General features: G+C 37.3%; 1 protein-coding gene across 5 annotated transcripts in view; it reads left to right on the top strand.

The window, feature by feature from the left end:
* UTRN (utrophin) overlaps window positions 1–21,280 on the top strand; it is a 591,543-nt gene that overhangs the window by 517,443 nt on the left and 52,820 nt on the right. For all 5 annotated transcript variants that reach the window (XM_062186881.1, XM_062186876.1, XM_062186879.1 and 2 more), the window contains exons 61-64: window positions 1,058–1,259; window positions 9,594–9,679; window positions 16,262–16,419; window positions 19,032–19,198. In XM_062186881.1, coding sequence (XP_062042865.1) covers window positions 1,058–1,259; window positions 9,594–9,679; window positions 16,262–16,419; window positions 19,032–19,198 — 613 coding nt within the window. The remainder of the gene's footprint in view (window positions 1–1,057; window positions 1,260–9,593; window positions 9,680–16,261; window positions 16,420–19,031; window positions 19,199–21,280) is intronic.

The raw sequence follows: 21,280 nt of genomic DNA on the forward strand, positions 1-21,280 counted from the left end.
CAGGGCAGTGAGCACGCTGTTTTTAGAAGGTAAGGTGAAGGAAGCAATATAGTATTTGAGAAGTTCTACCATTTACAGTAATCACAGAGATTTATGCCCTCTGGGATTCATTTTTAAAATAGGTTTACTTATTTATTTGAAAGTCAGAGTTAGAAACACAGAAGGAGAGACCAAGAAAAGTCTTCCAGTCACTGATTCACTCCCCTCAAGTGGCCTCAAAGGCCAGAGCTTATCTAGGCTGAAGCCAGGAGTTTCATCCGGGTCTGCAGAGTAGGTGACATGGGCTTAGGCACCTGGGCCATCTTCTGTTGATTTCCCCAGGGCATTAACAGGGAGCTGGATCAGAAGTGGAGCAGCCAGGAAATGAATGTGCACCTATATGGGATGCCACACTGGCCCCTGTATTCATTTTTTAAAATATTTATTTACTTATTCATTTAAAAGGTAGAGTGACACAGAGGGAGAGAGAGGTTATATCTACTGGTTCACTCCCCAAATGCCCTCAACAGTTAAGTCTATCCCAGACCAAACCCAAAAGCAAGGAATTCTTAGTCTCCCACGTGAGTGGCAGGAACCGAAGTACTTTGACTGTCACCTGCTGCCTTCCAGATGCATTTGTAGGAACCTGGATCAGAAGTGAAGAGTAACTGGGACTTGAATCTGGCATTTCAACAAGGGTTGCAGGCATCCCAAGTGGTGTCCTAACCCACTGTTCCACAATGCCCACCTCGCCTTTATGTACTTAAAAGCAGAAAGAGCCTAGAGTGGGGAAAGTATGAAGAAAAAATGAAAAACTCATCTCCTAAAGAGCAAAAAAGAGAGTAAGATTAGAAAATGATAAAGTTCAGATTCCAAACAATGAAAATGTGGTTTAAACAAAAAGATTAGAAGTATAAGAATGGAAATGTTATTTGTTTCTTTAAAACATAAAATTAGCTAAAAAGGTAGATTCTTAAACTAAAGAACCAAGCTAAATCCTTGAGAGCAGAACTGGTTTTGTTTCTATGTTGCTATGTACTATAATGACTATACATAATCCTTTTCCTTTTCTGATTAGTGGATCTCTTAGAGTTGAATACAACAAATGAAGTTTTCAAACAGCACAAGCTGAACCAAAATGATCAGCTCCTTAGTGTCCCAGATGTCATCAACTGTCTGACAACAACATATGATGGACTTGAGCAAATGCATAAGGACCTGGTCAACGTGCCACTCTGTGTGGATATGTGCCTCAACTGGTTGCTCAATGTATATGACACGTAAGTTTTCATTTTTTCCATTATAATCATCAAATGTCTGATCTTTTAAGGTGGATTTTTTAAAAGTTCACTTAAATTACTTTTCCCAATGGAACTATTAATTGTTGAAAATAACCTTCCAAATCACTGCTCTGATCATAAAATTAGGAAAAAAATACATCTATTTTAGGATTTTGCTCCAACTTACAAAGACTATCAAGTTTGTCATATTTGCAGTGAAGCGAGGGAAACCTAATATACATAGGTCTGATTTCCACTTTGCTCTGTAATATCCTGTAGTATTTTTTAAAGGAAAAAATCTTGTGTTTATTGTTATAAATTCAAATAACTTATTAGTTTTCCTGGTCTGTTATGTTTGTATGACAGTTTAAGATCAATGAGTGGAAATAAATGGGATCGAATTTGCCTTTTGTTATTATCTTTATTTATTACCATGATGGTATGTGTATACATACATTTCTAAATAATTTATGCTACAGGGCCCTGTACTATATGTAATTTAACTTAGTGCTCACTGTTACATAGAGTTGCTCTCAAATTCTAGCAAAATTCATTTTCTATTAATTTTGCCCTTTTGAGTACAATAATCAATGCTAGAGAGACCAGCTGTGTGCTGACATTTCTAAAACATTAGGGGGTTAAAGTATGCAAAGAAAAAAGAAGAAAATTAGAAGTTTTTTTTTTCCTGCAGACCCTAAAAGTTATTTTCTCTAATTAGATGTATGATAATTTGTGTTTAGTAGCCTTTTCTCTGATTTAGAAATAAAGAAGAGAAATGATAGTCCCTACATGCATACTTGTTTAACATCTGATTGATTCCATATAAGAAGTAAATGATAATGATGATAGCTTTAGGGATGATTTAGCTAAAATTTTGTTTACTTGTTTCATTAGAAAACACTTTGCGGCGCCGGCACACCGGGTTCTAGTCCCGGTCAGGGCACCGATCCTGTCCCGGTTGCCCCTCTTCCAGGCCAGCTCTCTGCTGTGGCCTGGGAGTGCAGTGGAGGATGGCCCAAGTGCTTGGGCCCTGCACCCCATGGGAGACCAGGAGAAGCACCTGGCTCCTGCCATCGGATCAGCGTGGTGCGCCGGCCGCAGCGTGCCTACCGTGGCGGCCATTGGAGGGTGAACCAACAGCAAAAGGAAGACCTTTCTCTCTGTCTCTCTCTCACTGTCCACTCTGCCTGTCAAAAAAAAAAAAAAAAAAAAAAAGAAAAGAAAAGAAAACACTTTTGTCTTTCACCATTCACACATATCATAACAAAATTTTTTTTCCTAATGATCAAATAGCCATTGTGAGCTCAAGGACTCTTAAGAAAGGCAGTAAAGTATAAGTCTCAGTTTCTGTGATCAGAATTGGATTTACTATATCCCTGTTTGATATCTTTTAATGTTTTTCCTTTTAATAGAGATTTTTTATTCTCCTAAGGTAACATTTACTATTAGTATTAATCTTCCATTCAGTTGCTCTTTAATTTTTTAAACCCTCAAAAGACACATTTTCTATAATAAATTCATCAAAATAGCTGATGAATTAGGTGTTTTAACTTCAAAGCCTCTAACTTTACCCCCCAGATACTCCCCTAACTTGCTTAGGGACTTGTGTTAGTCCTGTGGAGGACTTTACCGAAGCACATCTGGACACAGATTTGAGGGAGAAAGTGAAGAAGTGAAATGACTTTCCCTTAGCATCATCTGAGGCTCTGACACACGGCATTAGTTTTTGTCTTCAGATGAAAGTAGAAAACAGGTTAGTGTAGGACTACAGAGGGCAGTGCAGTAGACTTGGTGGCTTAAGCAACAGAACTTCATTTCCTCCCACTTCCACAGGCTAGAAGCCTAGGAGCAAGGTCTAAAGGGTTTTCTTCAGAGGCCTCTGCCCCTGACTTATAGATGCCATCTTCTCCCTGTCTTCCTTCCCATGCTCATCTCCTCTTTCAGTAAAGCCAGCATTCATTTGGGATGAGGGTCTGTTCTAATGTTCTCATTTTAACTTCATTATGTCCATAAAGACCCTGTCTCCAAATACAGTCCAAATAGAGGTACTGGGAATCAGGACTTCAACATCTGGATTTTAGCACAATACAGTTCAGCCCATGACACCCACACATGTTGTTTTCAGTGGACAGCCCAAAGGGAAGAGTGCCACTTAATTGGTTTAAAGCAATGTGTGAAATGTCGTTATTCATATTCTAGGGAGTTAAATGTTGGTATAGCTGTATTTTCCATCATTACATGGGTCACATGAGAAATGCTATGCAAGAGTACTGTCTCTTATTTAGAAACACAGTATCATGGAATTTCTCATTTTCTATCTTAAAGGGGAAAAATGTTTGCAAAACTTATTTTCCTCTCATGTCAAAGAAATACAGTCAAGACCATTCTGGGTCAGCACTGTGCCCATTCCGTCCAGCTTTCTGTCTTGAACAGAAAGTTTATCCTAAGGATTAACCTAAGGAAATAACAAAAGTTACACTTAGGACAATAGTCTCAAATGGCCAGAATTGATTGTCTATGTTTCTCTAATAACCAAGACTAATTCATTTACCTAAACAATACTAATTAGCTCAAAGCATCGCTCCCCCTTGAGAATCTCATTCACTGTATGGTCTGCTCTCTCCAATGCATTAGGACATTAGAGACTTTATGGAGACTGTGAGTCAGATAGATGGCATCTGTTCTAGCCCTCCCATTTATTCAACTATTCTGATATTCTTTCCATTAATCACATACTTTGACTGTATTTCATTGTGTAGTATAATGCATCTAGGACTGGCATTTTTAGTGTCAACTGGTTCTTGAAATAATGAGGGACATACACACAGCATCATAGAATTCTTGAAGCCGGACTTTGGTCATCTTCCATTCTGCCCTCTTATTTTACCAACTGAATAACCTGTCCAGTGACACAAGTCCATTTACCAACAGCCAACGATTGCATAGTTGTGGAAGTAAAGAGACTAATGTTCAGGTTTTTTTTTTTTTTATCATCATTCAATTATTCTTACCACATTGTCTTATTTTGGTAAAATAGTATCTTATGAAATAAGTAAGATGTGTCTTTAATGTTTTAATATGTACCTAGTTTCTGTCAATATTCTGAATTTTGTGAGGTAAAATCATTATCTATTGTGGATGATAAAAATTCAGATTTTTTTGTTCTGGTTTCTATGTGACTTGGCAGCCACTTAACTTTGGCATCTCAATTTCTCATCTGAAAAACTGAGATAAAAATTCTGCTATGCCTACTATATAAAAGGTGATTGTAAAAGGCAAATGATCTAGTATATGTAAAAGGACTTTATAAAATGTAGAGATTGAGTCCATTTATGAATTCACAGCCTAACTCAGTCTTTGTCTTTCAAAGCTAAAAAGTATTAATTTCACAATATTCTTTGTAGATTTAGTGGAAATTAAGTGTTTAAATCATAATTTAAAGCAATAGTCTGGACACTTAGCTTAACTTTTTTGCTTTATACAGAAAATATTAACTTCATTTGCTTCAGTAAGTATTTTTCCCCACTACTTCTAGGTGGGTAAAATTTTGTACAGTGCATATATTTCCAGTGAAACCAATTTCAGTAGTTGCTTATGAAAGCTATCTGGGAACCAAATACTTAAATATTGGGCTATGTTACCAACAGATTTGATTAGTTCTCCTTTCTCTCTCAAATCTGAATATCTTACATCACATCAAAATTCTGTATTATCTGATCCCACACAGCCTGTACCACATGGTCAACCAATTAGCCTTGACTCAAATCCTTGTTCCACCCTAATGTATCTTGTGCTAGTACTCACCAGCCTGCTTCTGTCTCCTTGCTCAGGCTTCTCCTATGATACTGGACTTTTTCTGTGTTAGGACAGTGGCTGTGTCATGCCTTCAATGTCTGATTCTAGACTTATCTTTTGTATTAGATGTTGTGAGAGACTGATGACAGTTCAGAATAATCATTAATCACTAATAAGTAGTCAGCTACAATCATCTTGTATCATTCTTTATTTCCAAACATAAAGATGGGCCTCATATTTTGTTATGATTCTCTTATTGTTTTCTTGCCTTACCTCTCCAGCATGTGTGTGAGCTTGTCACGGGTTGGATTCGTATCTTTTGCTTTTTTCTTTGTCCCTACAATTCTTATAACAATGCTGGGTCACTGTGAGCTTTCATAACTGTGGATGGCAGACGACCAGATGACTGACATTTTCAGTTGTTTTCCTGATGATCTTGTATTGTCATGATGGACTAGAGGTCATAGTCTAATGCGTATCATTTTGATCATTTTTCCCTTAAAGGATTGCATTTTCTGTAGCCACATTCAGGCACCAGCCCCACTCCATTCACACAGCCCTTTGTTATCTTCTGTAAATCCATATCTGACCAAGTACAGAAAATGAAAATTTCCTGCTTTTTGAAAGGAAGAAAACAAACTATTTCATGTCATAATTGGAAAACACATAAAAATATGAAGTAGAAACCCAATTTGTAGCATGGCTCACTTTTGTGTTAATTTGAAACTAGCATTCCTGTAATTGTTAGAAACTGGAATGAGTATATTTATTTAGAAATTCTGCTTATACAGGCTATATTTACTTTAATATTTTTGAAAAAATATATTTTATTTGAAAGGGAGAGCGAGAAGAGAGAGGGAGAGCGAGCTTCCATCTACTGGTTCACTCCCCAAAGGCTATAATGGCCGGAGTTGGGCTAAGCCAAATGCAGAAGCCAGGTAGTCCATCCTGGTCTTCTAAATAGGTGGCAGGAGCCCGAGTAGTTGTTCCATCATCTGATACTTTCCCATGTCCATTAGAAGGCAGCTCATCTGGCAGCAGAGCAGTGGGACTCAAACTGGCACTCAAATATCGGATGCCAGCATCCAAGCAATTTTTTAATCCATAGTATCACACCGTTGACCCTGTTTTAACGTTTATATATTAATTATTTTATGTATCAATACTGAATGTTATACACATTTATAGCAGAGGACCAATAAGTTTGATACATTTCCATTTAATTTTTAAAATTCATTTGAGAGGCAAGGAGACACACACATGCGCGCACACACACACATACACACATTTATAGACATCACTACAATCCTCTGATTCATTCCCGAATTGCTCACAATGTTCAGAGCTGGCCAAAGCCCTCAGCTGGGAACTCAATCCACGTCTCCCACGTGGGAAGCAGGAACCTAATTCTTTGAGTATCCCTGCTGTACCCATGATCAAAATCACTAGGAAATTGAAGTCTGGAACCAGAGGCGATATTGAACCCAGATACTCTGATGTGGCATATGAATATCTTTTGAAAAGTTTTTTGTGAATATAAAGAGAACAGATTTCACGTAGTTTATAGTTATAATTCTAAGATGATAAATCTTAAACAGTACCCTAATTATTAGATTAATAACCTCCCTTGTTTGATATGTCTGAACATAGATTATAAACTCTGCCTATTGAGGGACTATTTTGAAAAGAACATTTCACCAACCCCCAAGTGTGTTTTTCCTTTTTATTTATTTTATACTTTACATGTCATGGTATATATACAGAAATTTGATTAAATTTTTTAACTTGGTAATGGAATATCTCTTTGTATTTATTATAAAATTTACCAATAAAATCAAAGTTTAAATATATTTTGGCGGTTTGTACCTCAAAGTTACATGATAAAACTATCTGTTCTCTTCCTTCCTTCCTTCCTTCCTTCCTTCCTTCCTTCCTTCCTTCCTTTCCTTCCTTTCTTTTCTCCTCCTCTCCTCTCCTCTCCTCTCCTCTCCTCTCCTCTCCTCCCCTCCCCTCCCCTCCCCTCCCCTCCCCTCCCCTCCCCTCCCCTCTCCTCTCCTCTCCTCTCCTCTCCTCTCCTCTCCTCTCCTCTTCTTTTCTTTTCTTTTCTAAGATTGATTTATTTATTTGAAATGCCAGAGTTACAGAGAGGCAGAGGCATAGATAGAGAGAGGTCTTCCATCCACTGGTTCACTCCCCAAATGGCCACAACTGCCAGAGGTGGGCCAATCTGAAGCCAGGAGACAGGAGCTTCTTTCAGGTCTCTCATGCAGTGCAGAGGCCCAAGGACGTGGGCCATCTTCTGATGCTTTCCCTGGCCATAGCTGAGAGCTGAGACTCTAACTGGTGCCCACATAGGATGCTGGCACAACAGCTTTACCCACTACGCCACAGTGCTGGTCCCTATTCTTTTTCCTAAGATTTGTTTATTTGAAAGTCCTAGTTATGGGGCCGCGGGGTGGGGGGTGTGTCTTCTGTCTGCTGGTTCACTCACCAAGAGGCCATAATGGCCAAGACTGAGCCAGGCCGAAGCCAAGAACCAGAAACTTCATCTGCTTCTCACAAGTGGGTGGCAAGAATCCAAGGGCTTGGACCATCTTCCACTGCTTTTCTCAGGCACATTAGCAGGGAATTGGATTGCCAGTGGAGTGCCTGGGATTTGAACTAGTGGCCATATGGCATGGCAGTATCGCAGGCAGCGGCTTATCCCACTGTGCCACAACGCAGCCCCAATCATCTGTTCTTAAAATAGTATGAACTACTAAATTTTATGTATTCATTTTATTGTATAAATATCAGATTATAGAATTTAAGTGTCCTGTGCTTGCCTATTAAAAAAATTTCATAAGGGCCTGCCTTGTGGTGCAACTGGTTAAGAGGTTGTTTATAAAATAGGCATCGGTTTGAGTCTCTACTATTCCTCTTCCAATCCACCTTCCTAGGAAAGCAATAGAAAAGGGCCCAAGCATGGAAGATCTGGATAAAATTCCTGAATCCTGGCTTCGGCTTAGCCCAGACCAGGCTGTTGCAGGCATTTGGGGAGTGAACTAGTAGTAAAGGATATACATCTATCTACCTATCTATCTTTATCTATCTATCTATCTATCTATCTATCTATCTATTCTAATCTATATCTCTGCCTCTGTAGCTCTGCTTTTCAAATTAATTAGTTAATTAATTTAAGCTGTTGTGAGAAAGCTTAAAATGAGACCCTGAACAATGATCTTGAATCTGAAATAGTAAAAATGGTTGTAAAACCTTTTTGTGGACTATGTGTTATTTTGTAGCAAGGATTGTGTCTTAGTAATTTTTGTAGCTCTTTTTCCATTCCTAGAACCTAGTACTATGACCAATATCTGAGAGACAACTCAGTAATTCTTTGATAAGTATTGGAATGAGTATCTCTGCTTTTAAAGATAAAGTAAAAATTTATTTCTAGCCAATTTTTAAGTGAAGTTAAAGTTGCTTCTCATTGGTTTATATAAAATGATTTCTTGGTGTTGATTAGCTAATATATTCTGTTGTAATTATAATTTGATAGTTCACCAGAGATTTCACACCTGAGAACATAAACCATTAAAATTGCTGTAGGCAACTATAAAGACTACATTGACAGAGACCTAAGTAAATGAGGATAATAAGTTTTAAGCATTTGCAAGTTTTAAGCACTTAATATATGGATAACTTTCTAGTTAGTTTCTAAGATTCACTTCTCTAAACAAGAAATCTTCTGACTGTTCATGGAAAATACACATTGTAAAAAGAATGTACATGGATTTAGAAAACTCTTTTATACCAAAATAAACTTATTGGATTACCCTTATATCACTTATGGGCATATTATATATAGCATTAGACCTATGTTGAATATTGCATTTATAATTATGAACATAGAGTTTAAATTCACAGTATTTGTGAAAATGAAATCTTTTAAAAATATTCATTTATGTTTTATATGAACAACAAAGTGAAAGAGAGGGAGAGACAGAGATCTCTGTCCACTGGTTCAGTCCCCAAATGGCTGGACCATGTAGAAGCCAGGAGCTTAGAACTCCTTACAGGTCTCCCATGTGAATGGCAGGGTCCCAAGTACTTGGGCCATCTTCCACTGCTTTCCCAGGCATATTAGCAGGGAGCTGGATTGTATGTGAAGCAGCCAGGACTTAAAACAGTGCTCAGGTATGGGATGTGGTGTCACAGGTAGTCCCTTAACTTGCTGCTTCACAGCAGCCCCAGAAAATGAAATCTTTTCAGCTTTATATTCTTGTTCTCATTTACTTTAATTTGATTATCTAAGTTCATGTGTTGTGTAGAAAGTGATTTTAGGCTGTGTATTCTTCCATTAACCAAACATGGCATTAAAATATGTCATGAAGTTATGGTACAGGTTTAATGTTAATTGTTAAAACTGGTTAGAAAAGTGACATCTTTAAGATCCAATTATCTTTAATGGTTTACCTTCAAGAAAATAGACATTCAAGAATATCATACTGTTTACAATTTTAAATACATCTAATATGATGGGATTTTTTTTAATTTTAGGGGTCGAACTGGAAAAATTAGAGTGCAGAGTCTGAAGATTGGATTGATGTCTCTCTCCAAAGGTCTCTTAGAAGAAAAATACAGATGTATGTAACATCTTTCTTATACCAAAAGTGTTTGTAAAAGTAGTGGTGTTCATAACAACTTTGGGGGGACTTATTTCTTATCACTTGCTACAAAAGTAGTTTTCATATCTTCTATATTATCAGTGTTTATAATATGCTAGACACAGGGCAACAGAGCAAACAAACTTGGATTTGTGTGAAATGCAAAGCAGATTAGAGGAGGGAGAGGTGAGGTGCTGTAATACAGTGAGAACCAACAACAAACCAAATCTCCTTTACTCCATGGAACCCTCTCCCTGGTAAGCACTGTGATTTCCATTTTCTATTGAAAAATTTATTCCTAAGATTAAGAATCTAGTCAAAGGCTATAAAGCTAGTAAATCATGGAACTAGAATCAAATCCGAGATGTTTTGACACCAAATCTCAGGTTTGTAAAAAAAAATTTGTTTACTTCTAACACTAAAAATTAGAAGATGAACTTGAACCTTTATGGATACAGATGCTAATGCTAAAATTTTCATTTTATACTTGGGGTAAAATAAAAAGTGATGAAATTTATTTTGCTGCTTTTTTTTGTATTTATAAAATATTTTAGTGGTATCCCTTAAACTGTCAGTTAATGAAAGTGTCTAGGTGTTAGAAAGGGCACTGCTTGGGAGCCAGGGACTTTTACCTTCAAATCTAATTCCCAGTTGAAAAGAAACTGGAGATAGCATGTTTTAAGTACCTAGAAGTAGCAGTTAAATAAATGATAGCCATTGCTGCTGTGTCTCCAAACTCTTAACAACTAGAGCATAGCTTTGATTTAATTTATTTCTGAATGTGATTATCTTGATCCTGTCATGTACCTTTTCAGATGATTCTTTATGGATAAATCCATACATTATGGGGAGAGGGTTGGGATATTTCAAGAATGGAGAAATTTAAAGTAAAGAAGGTATGTCATCCCAGGTACATTTAGTGTCATGTCATAGAGAACATACATCGAAGAAAACTCCAGAAAATTTGAAGCTTAATATGTTTATTTTGGAGTAAAATTTTTTTGAAATCCACCAATATGTTTTCATAATATGTAGTTTACATGAACTTTTTAAAGGCTCTGCATATGCATGAATTTTAATTAAATATTTTTGCACCAAATCAGCTTGTCTTTTAATTCCATTTTCCATGTGCTTTTTTGAAGTATCTCCAGATATTTTTTTAACACTTTTTCTTTGAGGGGTTGTTGTGTGATTGTTTAATTTTGAATTTCAAGTCTACAAAACAGTGGCTTATTTTTCTTACGTAGTTGGACAACTGTGTCAAGACACAATGATGTGGATTTGTGTGAGATGAAAAGCTGAATGTAGCATCAGGAGATGAAGAGCCTTGATGGAATGAGAGCTCAGGAGTCAGGCAGAACAAGATTCATGCCAGCCTTCTGTTCTATGGCAGCTTCTCCAGAACCTAGTCTTCAGGATCATGGTGGTGTAGAGATCCAACTTCCAAAACTCAAAATGCGATCAGTTTAGAAAAGGAATTTTTCCATTATCTGTGATTGGGGTTTTTATGTGACCCTAAAAGAATTAGGACTCTCTGCAAGACACAGTTATTTGACAATGGTGAACTTACTCTGACGTAAATTCACATTCAAACTCAAAGCTCATATTTTGTTTAAGTCAACATTAAGCTTTCAGATGATGGTAGAGGAAGCAGAGGCCCCTGCAAAGAAAATCTCTTTAATTTAATCCATGAAGTATGTCATTTTAGTACTTAATTAAATAAGGAATCTCTTGGGTTCACTCTTTAATCCGAATCTTTACTGGGATATTGAGACTCTGGAAATGTTCTGGGTATGTTTTGCCTTTTACTTTGAGGGGGCCTATGCAGCTTTGATTTGAGTTTTGATTTCCCCAGTGACATCAGAACATTTCCTCATTATTGCTTCCTTTGTTAGAATTAATATTCAAAGGCAATTTGCTCTTCAAACTCAACGGCAAAGCACTATCAGGGTCAATTGGAATCCATCTGAACATTGATTTTGCAATGGCTGATGTCAGCATCTTCACCCCAGTTTACTTCCTTCTCTCCAGGTGCCTTCCTGAGAAAATCCCTTGATTCTTGATCCTCATAATAACCTGTGCTCTCTTTACCTCAGCAAAAACACATTTACAAAGCATCCTTTTGAATGGCCAGGTGCATTATTTTTTCCATGCCAATTTATTGGAATTTGGTTTTCAGTTGTGAGTTCATTCTTGTGATCCATGTCCAACATCATGACACTGCTTTTTTGTGTCTCACTAAAACATTCAAATTGTGTAATTTTATACGAATTTAAAAACATGTCAAAATGCTTAAGAACACTTTTCTTCTTGTGTTTTGTAAGTAGTTTTAATGTGATAGTAGTGCAATAGTGTAGCTGTCTGCCCCAAAACAGAAAGAATGGACATGAACAAAGCAAAAATTTGTAGTTCTGTAAAGTTTACTATCCATAGGTGTCAACTCTGGAGATACTTAATATGCTTCTTCCCAGGGACTGTCTTAAAATGTGCAACACAGTAAGACTCCTGGAGAAATATTATTGGCTGTGATAGTCTTGTTGTTGTTGTTTTTAATGAAAAGAGTTCTGAGAAAATCTAAGTAACCAAATGATAATCAAAATTAAATTTCTCATAATTGAATTTATTTTCCCTATATATGCTTTTAATAAATCCATATTTCATTATAATTACAGTGTCATTATCGCTGAAATAGGTTCAACTGATTGTAAATTCACTGGGGCTGGCACTGTGGCATAGTGGGTAAGACCACTGCCTGTGATGCTAACATCCCATATAGGTACAGGATTGTTTCCTGGTTGCTCCACTTCTGATCCAGCTCCCTGCTAATGTGCCTGGGAAAGCAGCGGAGGATCGCCCAAGTGCTTAGACCCCTGACCATAAGAAGCTCCTGGCTCCTGGCTTCAGCCTGGCCAAGCCTCAGCCTTTATGGCCGTTTAGGTAGTGAACCAATAGATGGAAGATCTCCCGCCCGCTCTCTGTAATTCTGCCTTTCACATTAAAAAAAAAAAAAAATTCATTGTTGACTGTTCCAGCTAGCATTTTTCCTCATAAGAAAGAGAGAAAATAATATGATTTTTATCTGACATTGTTTGAAAAAAATATTTAGACTCCAATAAACATTTGTTCATCATTCACTTACTTTTAGGAAATTTCATATGAAGAATGCTTAGCTTTTGTGTTCTTTTGAGTTTTTAGAACTTGAAAATTTCTTTCCAAAAAATGTTAATTTCTACAATGAAGTGGATTGACACTATTTATAAGTTTTTCCTATTTGAAGTTATTTTTCTTAGTACATTAGCCTTATTCTCAGAAATATTGTAATAGTTTTTATGTGCAAAATATTACATATGTTCAATTGAAAATAATCAAATATTTGAAAAAAGAGAAAGTTAATTTTATTTAATTAAAAAAGGTATGAAACATGTCAGTGTTTTTTCCAGTAATGGTAAATCCTAAGTACTATGTGAAAGAATACATAAATTTCATTAATGAGTTATTTAAATTTGAAAAAATATATTTTATTACTTAAAGCAAAGCAAATGATTTTTATAGGTGTAAGGAATAAGAGGCAGATTGGCCCTAAAAAGAAAATGTATACCTACTTATACTTCAAGTGTTTCTTATGTAAAATAGATTTGACCATAGAAATATTTAAGAGAAAGATAATACATAAATATATTTAATAAGATGATTTATGTTTAATAGAATATTGAATTTATTTATATATTTAATATAATATATTTATATAGTAAAATTTATATTTAACAGAATATATTTTCTTGGGGCTATGGGGTATTTATTTTAAAAATCTAGAGCCTATTGGCAATGTGTAAGGAGACTAAGAATCACACATCGTGGGGTGGGGTAAAAAGAAATAGCAAACATAAAAACATCAAAAGTTCTTAGGAATTGTGTTGTAATTGGGGCACATAGAAGAAAAGATGCTAGTCTACATTGGAGAATTACATGTTTGAGAGTATTTGATTATATTAAATAGACTATGCAATGATTGTGTTTGTATTATTTGCCTATGGCTAGAGACAAAAAAAATTTCTTTTAACATTTTTATGAATATAAAGAACAGATTTCATGTATTTCATAGACACAATTTGAGGAAGATAACCATGCTTCCCTCTGCCTTTCTCTCCCTCCTTCAAGCTCTCTCCTTCCTTTTTTTTCTTTAATTTTTCAAAACCATTATTTTCTTTGTAGTCACAAGCCTAATGCATCACTAAATATAATGTTCAACAAGTAAAACGTAGAAAGACCACTGTTTCACAAATCATGTCTGCTTCTTATACAATTTTTTGTATTCTAATTCAACTACCACATATCAGAGAAAACATGATATTTGTCTTTTGGGGACTGGCTTATTTCACTGAAAATGATAGTTTAATTTTTATTGAATGGTTTTATATTTATGTTTAATAAAATATTGAATTTCAAAGTAGAAACAAATTTTTTTCAAAAATTTTTATTGCTTATTCATTTGAAAGGCAGAGTTACAAAGAGAGACAGAGGGAGAAACAGAGCACGTGAGGGAGATCTTCCTTCCACTGGTTGACTCCCCATGTTGGGCCACACTGATACCAGGAGTGTAGAGCCTCTTCTGGGTTCCACACTGGGTGCAGGAGCCCAAGGACTTGAGCTATCTTCTGCTGTGTTCCCAGGTGTATTAATAGGGAGCTGGATAGGAAGTAGAAGTGGGGTCTTGAACCAGTGGCCATTTGGGATGCTAGCATCGCAGGCAGAGGCTTAACATGCTAAGCCACGACACTGGCCCCAGTGGAAATAAATTTGTTAAAATTTAAAGGGTTGCTATTAACACATTTTTATTCCTTTAACTAGTCGTGAAAGAAGATGTGTTTGGATTCATTTTCTTTCAAAATTTTTTTTAAAAAAAGATTCGTTTATTTATTTGAAAGGCAGCGTGACAGAGAGAGGGAGAGAGAGAGACATCTTTCATCTACTGGTTTATTCCCCAAATGGCTGCAACAGCTAGCCTGGGCCAGGCAAAAACCGGTAGCCTGAAACTCCCTCTTGATCTCCCACATAGATGGTAGGGGCCCAAATATTTGGGCTGTCTCCAGCCACCTTCCTAGGCACATTACCAGGGAGCTGGATCAGAAACAGAGCATCTGAGACTCAGACCAGCACTCTGATATGGGATGCTGGCATCACAAACAGCGTCTTAACCCATTATGCCACCATGCCAGCCCATTGGTTCATTGTCTTTCTCAGTAAGAAGGGAAACTTTTATTGTAAGCATATAAATGAACCCTCATAAATTTATTGTACAATTTAAAAAGGAATTTTTTTAACTGATTGACCTATTTACTTGAGGGATATTCAGAATGTTCATAGGAAAAAACGCATTATCTTGAATTCCATTTCCATGAACTTTTTGAAGTGCACACAACATTATTGTTTATTTATTTATTTATTTTTTATTAAACTTTTATTTAATGAATATAAATTTCCAAAGTACAGCTTATGGGTTACAATGGCTTCCCCCTCCCAAAACTTCCCTCCCACCCACAACCCTCCCCTTTCCCGCTCCCTCTCCCCTTCCAATCACATCATAATTCATTTTCAATTCTCTTTATATACAGAAGATCAGTTTAGTATATATTAGGTAACGATTTCAACAGTTTGCCCCCATATAGCAACACAAAGTGAAAAAAAATACTGTTGGAGTACTAGTTATAGCATTAAATAAGAGTGTACAGCACATTAAAGACAGAGATCCTACATAATATTTTTTTAAAAAAATTAATTAATTTTCTATGCCATTTCCAATTTAACACCAGGTTGTTTTTTTTTCATTTCCAATTATCTTTATATACAGAAGATCAATTCAGTATATAATTAGTAAAGATCTCATCAGTTTGTACCCATGCAGAAACACAGAGTGTAAAAATACTGTTTCAGTACTAGTTATAGCATCACTGCACATTAGACAACACATTAAGGACAGATCCCACATGGGATGTAAGTACACAGTGACTTCTGTTGCTGACTTAACAATTTGACACTCCTGTTCATGGCGTCAGTAATCTCCGTAGGCTCTAGTCATGAGTTGCCAGGGCTATGGAAGCCTTTAGAGTTCGCTGACTTTGATCTTTATTCCGCTAGGGTCATAGTCAAAGTGGAAGTTCTCTCCTCCCTTCAGAGAAAGGTACCTCCTTCTTTGATGGCCCCGTTCTTTCCACTGGGATCTCACTCACCGAGATCTTTCATTTAGGCCTTCTTCTTTTATTCTTTTCCATGGTATCTTGGCTTTCCATGCCTACAATACTCTCATGGGCTCTTCAGCCAGATCCAAATGCCTTAAGGGCTGATTCTGAGGCCAGAGTACACAACATTATTTTAAGAAGCATGTGGCTCACCAGTTCCCTTTTACAGACTTAGAATGTTAAGCTCAGAGCGTTAAAATCACCCTACTCACATCACCCTGAAATTTCTTTTCTACACAGTTCAAACCACATCACCAAAGATATATTTTAAGTAAAGAACAGTGTAGGCAGATGGAAGTGAACCTCTTGCCTCTCCCTCTTGTAGATCTCTTTAAGGAGGTGGCAGGGCCCACAGAGATGTGTGACCAGAGGCAGCTCGGCCTCTTACTTCACGACGCCATCCAGATCCCTCGGCAGCTCGGAGAAGTGGCAGCCTTTGGAGGCAGTAACATCGAGCCCAGCGTCCGCAGCTGCTTCCAACAGGTAAACAGGACGTGGGATACAGGATGTGTTGGGGAAGGGAATTGAGGATGTTCTGAGAAATGGAATGGGGAACTTGGCTAGAGTCAAATGGTGGGAGTCTTTGAATACCACTCTAATTAGTTTGTATTTCATTTCTGAAGGCATATTTGATTCAAGGCATAACAACCTCTGCAAAAAGACTTACTCATTTTCTTTGAATAAAACCTAAAATCATTCACATGTTGTGTCACAAGATCCTCATGATTTGGTCCTGCTTTGCCCTGGCCTCATCTTGTGTTATCCAGCCCACTGCTGTGTGCTTTCCAGCCATCCTGTTGTAGCTTAGACTTTTTTGTCAGTGCCTTGGGTTATGTGCCCAGTGACTAAATGCTTTCCTCCCCTCCAACACCTACATCCCTTCTCGTCACTCATTCTGTTCAATCTTTAGAGCTACCTTAACGTGCACATTCTCTGAAGATCTTTTGATGCTGCTGTGTTCCTTACTGTATTCACCTTAATACCTCTGCCTTTTCCTTCTCATGTTTCTTACGATTCTAACCACACACTGAGTTGTGTAGTTAGTTGTGTGTTGCTTCTCAGTGAGCCTGAGCTCCATGAAGGTAAGAATCTGGCAGTCCCAGATGAAGGGCCCAGTTTGTTTGGTGTCTGGTGATGATTGACTTTTTAGTTCGTAGATGGTACCTCTTTGTTGCTTCAGCACATGGTGGAAAGGGTGAATAAGCTCCCCGGGGCCCCTTTTATAAGGCACTGCTATAATTTGAGTTCTTGTGTTGGAACGTTAATTCCTTCCTGTAGCATGTTGAGAGGTGGGGCCCTCATCAGTGAATCATTGCCTTTCTCCACTGAGTGAGTGCTCACTGTTGTTGGACTGGGTGTTACAACAAGGACTGGCTGTTAGCAAGCAAGCTCATTCATGTTTTGTCTCACATGTGTCCACTTGTCTTTGTACTTCCTGTCAAATTAAAGGAACATGTGGCCCTCATTAGATCTAACACCCCATCATGAACTACACAAACCTCAATTGGTTATAAATTATCCAGCTCCAGGTATTCTATTATAACAGCAGAAAACTGACTGGCGGGCACTAATTTATTCATGGGCAATCACCTAACCATCTCCCCAGGCCCCCACCTCCTCATACTATGCTTGTGGGGATTAGGTTTCAGTGTAAATGTTGGAGAGTGGGGCCTTGAACATTGTAGCTATCTTAATGAATATTTGTGAAATCAATAAAAATGCCTTGAGATCATTGTAGGCATGATGTTTTTTTTTTTTAATTTAAAGCAGTGTTTTCTTTGAGAATATAGGTACAAAAAGAGAATGATGCACAAGGTTTTATACAGATCTAAGTGACTAATTTTCTACTGGAAAGCCCTTTCTTTTCTTTTTAATGCTTACTGTGTATAACACATTTTAGAAATATCACTGCTGATGTTATCCATATGCATAAAGCAGAAGCCAAAGCACAGCCAATGATTTGTCATTGTTGAGAAAAAAGGTGCTCACACCATATCTTTGAGGAGAATCAATGTCATGGGCTATTACATTTTATAATGGTCTTTTTTCTTATTTTAGAAATACCCAAAATGCCAAATGAAAATTCTAAGTATGATTTATAGCCACATGAGTTGGTTCATAGAGTGACCTCAACAACAGCAGGAGAGTGATATTGGTAGAAATTTAAGTTTCCACATATGAAAATTGTTTAGGATTAAGAAGTGTCATACATTTATTATGATAAAATTTAAAAATCCTACAAAGTAAATTCATAGCACTCTGCCTCGAATATTGTACTGTAACACCGCTGGAGCAAGACACAGGATTAATAGTTTTATTTCACGTACTTAATGGCCTTCAAGTTTGTGAAGTTATTAGTGTTATTAGTGAGTCTTTTACAAATTTTTACTGTATGACATGAATGAGTTTTATAGACTTATTTATGTGGAAAGATAACCTGTAAGTGTCTTAGGCTGGAATTTTCTTGGCTAGAAGAGTCTTAAAGATTTTGTGACTTGTGTGGATACAGTTATATAAGGGTGCTTCAAAAGCTTCATGAAAAATGAGGGCCGATATCGTGGTGCAGTGGATTAAGCAGCTGATTGGAATGCCCACACCCATATTACAATGCTGGTTTGAGTGCCAGCTTCTTTGCTCTTCTAATCCTTCTTCCTGCTAATGCATTCTGGGAGGCAGCAGGTGATGGCTAAAGTTCTTGGGACCTTGCCGCCCTAGTGGAAGACTTGAATGGAGTTCCAGGCTCCTGGCTCTGTTCTGACCCATCCCTGGCTATTCTGGGCTTTTGGGAAGTGAACCAGTCTCTTTCTCTTTCTCTCTTTCCCCCTCTCCCTCTCTCTCTCCCCCTCTCTCACACTCCCTCTCTCTTTCATTCTCTTGCTCTCACTTTGCCTTTTAATTAGTTGAAAACAGGCAAACTCTTTTGTAAGGTTGATGAAAATGGGCTCGAAAGATAATATGCATTCTTCTTGAACTTTTGGAAGGCATGCTGTGTAACTTTCCTCTGACTTCTACAGAAAGACTGTAAAGCAGTAGCACCTGCTGGAGTTTATATGAAGACATGTTCTACACTTTTCTTCTTTTTGTTTCTTTACCAGAATAACAACAAGCCAGAGATCAGTGTGAAAGAGTTCATAGATTGGATGCGTTTGGAACCACAGTCCATGGTGTGGCTGCCGGTTCTGCATAGAGTGGCAGCAGCCGAGACTGCAAAACACCAGGCCAAATGCAACATCTGTAAAGAATGTCCCATTGTTGGATTCAGGTGAGGTGTGCGGCTGGAGGTGGCAGGGCCCTTTCCTGTTCTATCTGTGTAATCTTTGTATGTCAACCCTTACCCTTTATTCTCATCTGTGGGGTTGCCTTCTAAATAAACAGGATGCTTGGGACATTGGATCCATTCAAGACTGGCATTCCTCCGTATAACCACTATATGAAGCTTGCTTTATGACTATTATCATGATTGTTATCTATGCTACTTTGGCTCAGAACCTGAGGTTTTTATGAGTTTCTCTTTACTTAGGTCACAGAACTGTTCATGAGCAATAATTTTATGAGTTATTATAAATATTCAGTGCTGATGTAATTTAATGAATGTTTCAAGGTCTTTGGGGGTCAAACATAGTAAGGAAGAAGCAACGTTTAAATACAGAGAAGTAATCAGATTCCTTTGTGTTATGTCTGCCAAGTTTGTTGTGAAATGTGTTACCTTTATTGTTCACCTTCTCATTGGAACACTGCTAAACAGCATATTTTAATGTAATCAGTATGTCAGACTTATCAGTTTGTGACCCCAAGGAAGACTGTCCAGGGCCCATGATTTGTCCCAAGATGAAGTATCTTGGCCATTGTGGTCCTTTTGACCTGTTAGAATATATCTTTGTAGGGTATAAATGTTGTCTCATAAGAATAGTTAATATATGAAAATTGTCTAGGGCAATACCTATCATAAATAGAATGAGAGTTCAGTAATAATTGGGCCTTTTATATTTTGATTGATTTGTTTTCACTTTATTTGAAAGGGAGATGGAGGGAGAAACATCCTCCATCTGCTGGCTCTCTCCCTAGATGGCTGTTAACAGCCAGGGCTAGGATAGGCTGAAGCTAGGAGCCAGGATCTCTATCTAGGTCTTCCACATGACTGGTAGGAACACAAGTACTTAAGCCATCATCTGCTGCCTCTCAGGGTGCACATTAGTAGGATGCTGGATCTGAAGGAGATGAGCCACATTTTCATTATTATCAGTGACATTGTTAAGTGGAATAGTAGCTAATTATTCCATACAGGTGTCATTGAATTGTTCCATTATTCCATGTGAGAATATCAGGAAAAGCTGGACAATGGTGTTGCTCAGAGCAAGGCAAAACTGAAAGATGTAAGGAAGAGAAAGATGAACATGTTTCTTAACAGAAATTAAGAAGTGTAATGTTGTGGAAACTGAAGTAAAGGATTTACAGGAGAGATTCTAAAGATCATACAGGAGAGCAGTTCTATGCATCAGTTCTCTTACTTTTCTATATATTGAGAGTATCATACATCTAAGATTTTAAATTTTTTAATGAAAGAAATATGTTTGGAGTTGATACTTGGTTTTGGGATATGGGGAGGTGAAGGTAAGAACAACTCTAACAGTAAAGTGGAGCCAAGACACAGTAGGTCTGATTAGCTCTTGGTTGTAAAATGATACCTTTTTCTCTGAAGCTACAGGAAGAATGGAAGGCTGAGTTCAGAAATAATATAGACAAGTATGTAAATTAGTGGATAATTTTGACTTTATCCAGGCTTTCCCTGTATCAACCTACTATTCTGTTAACACAAGAGACCTTGAAAAAGTTTGTAGAAAATGTAAATTGTGAAAAAACTATGGATTTCTAATTTTTGCATTAAAATAACCTTATCTTTTAATTCAATTATTCTGCAAACTTTAAAAATTTATTTATTTTTACTTACTTATTGACTTTTTAACTGAGAGAAAGAGAACAAGTGAACACTTTCCTCCATTGGTTCATTCTTTAAATGCCTACAGCAAGTGAGGTTGGGCTGGGCACTGCTGGGCCAAACCTGGAGCCAGGAACTCAATGTGGTTCTTCCATACCAGTGGTAGAAAGGCAACTAATTGAGAGGCATCACCTCATTCCTCCCATGGTGTATATTAGCAGGAGGCTGGAATCAGGAGTAGAGCTAGGACTCAAACCCAGGCACCGATATGGGGTGGGTCATCCCAAGTGGTCCCCCAACACACACACACACACAAGTGCCCATGCATGTGTGTGTATGTGTTTGTATGTGTGTGCTTTCTCTGAACTTTTATAAATATTGCTTTTTTCACTAATTCCTTCCAAATTA

This window comes from Lepus europaeus, chromosome 3, assembly GCF_033115175.1.
Source record: "Lepus europaeus isolate LE1 chromosome 3, mLepTim1.pri, whole genome shotgun sequence".
Lineage (NCBI taxonomy): Eukaryota > Metazoa > Chordata > Mammalia > Lagomorpha > Leporidae > Lepus > Lepus europaeus.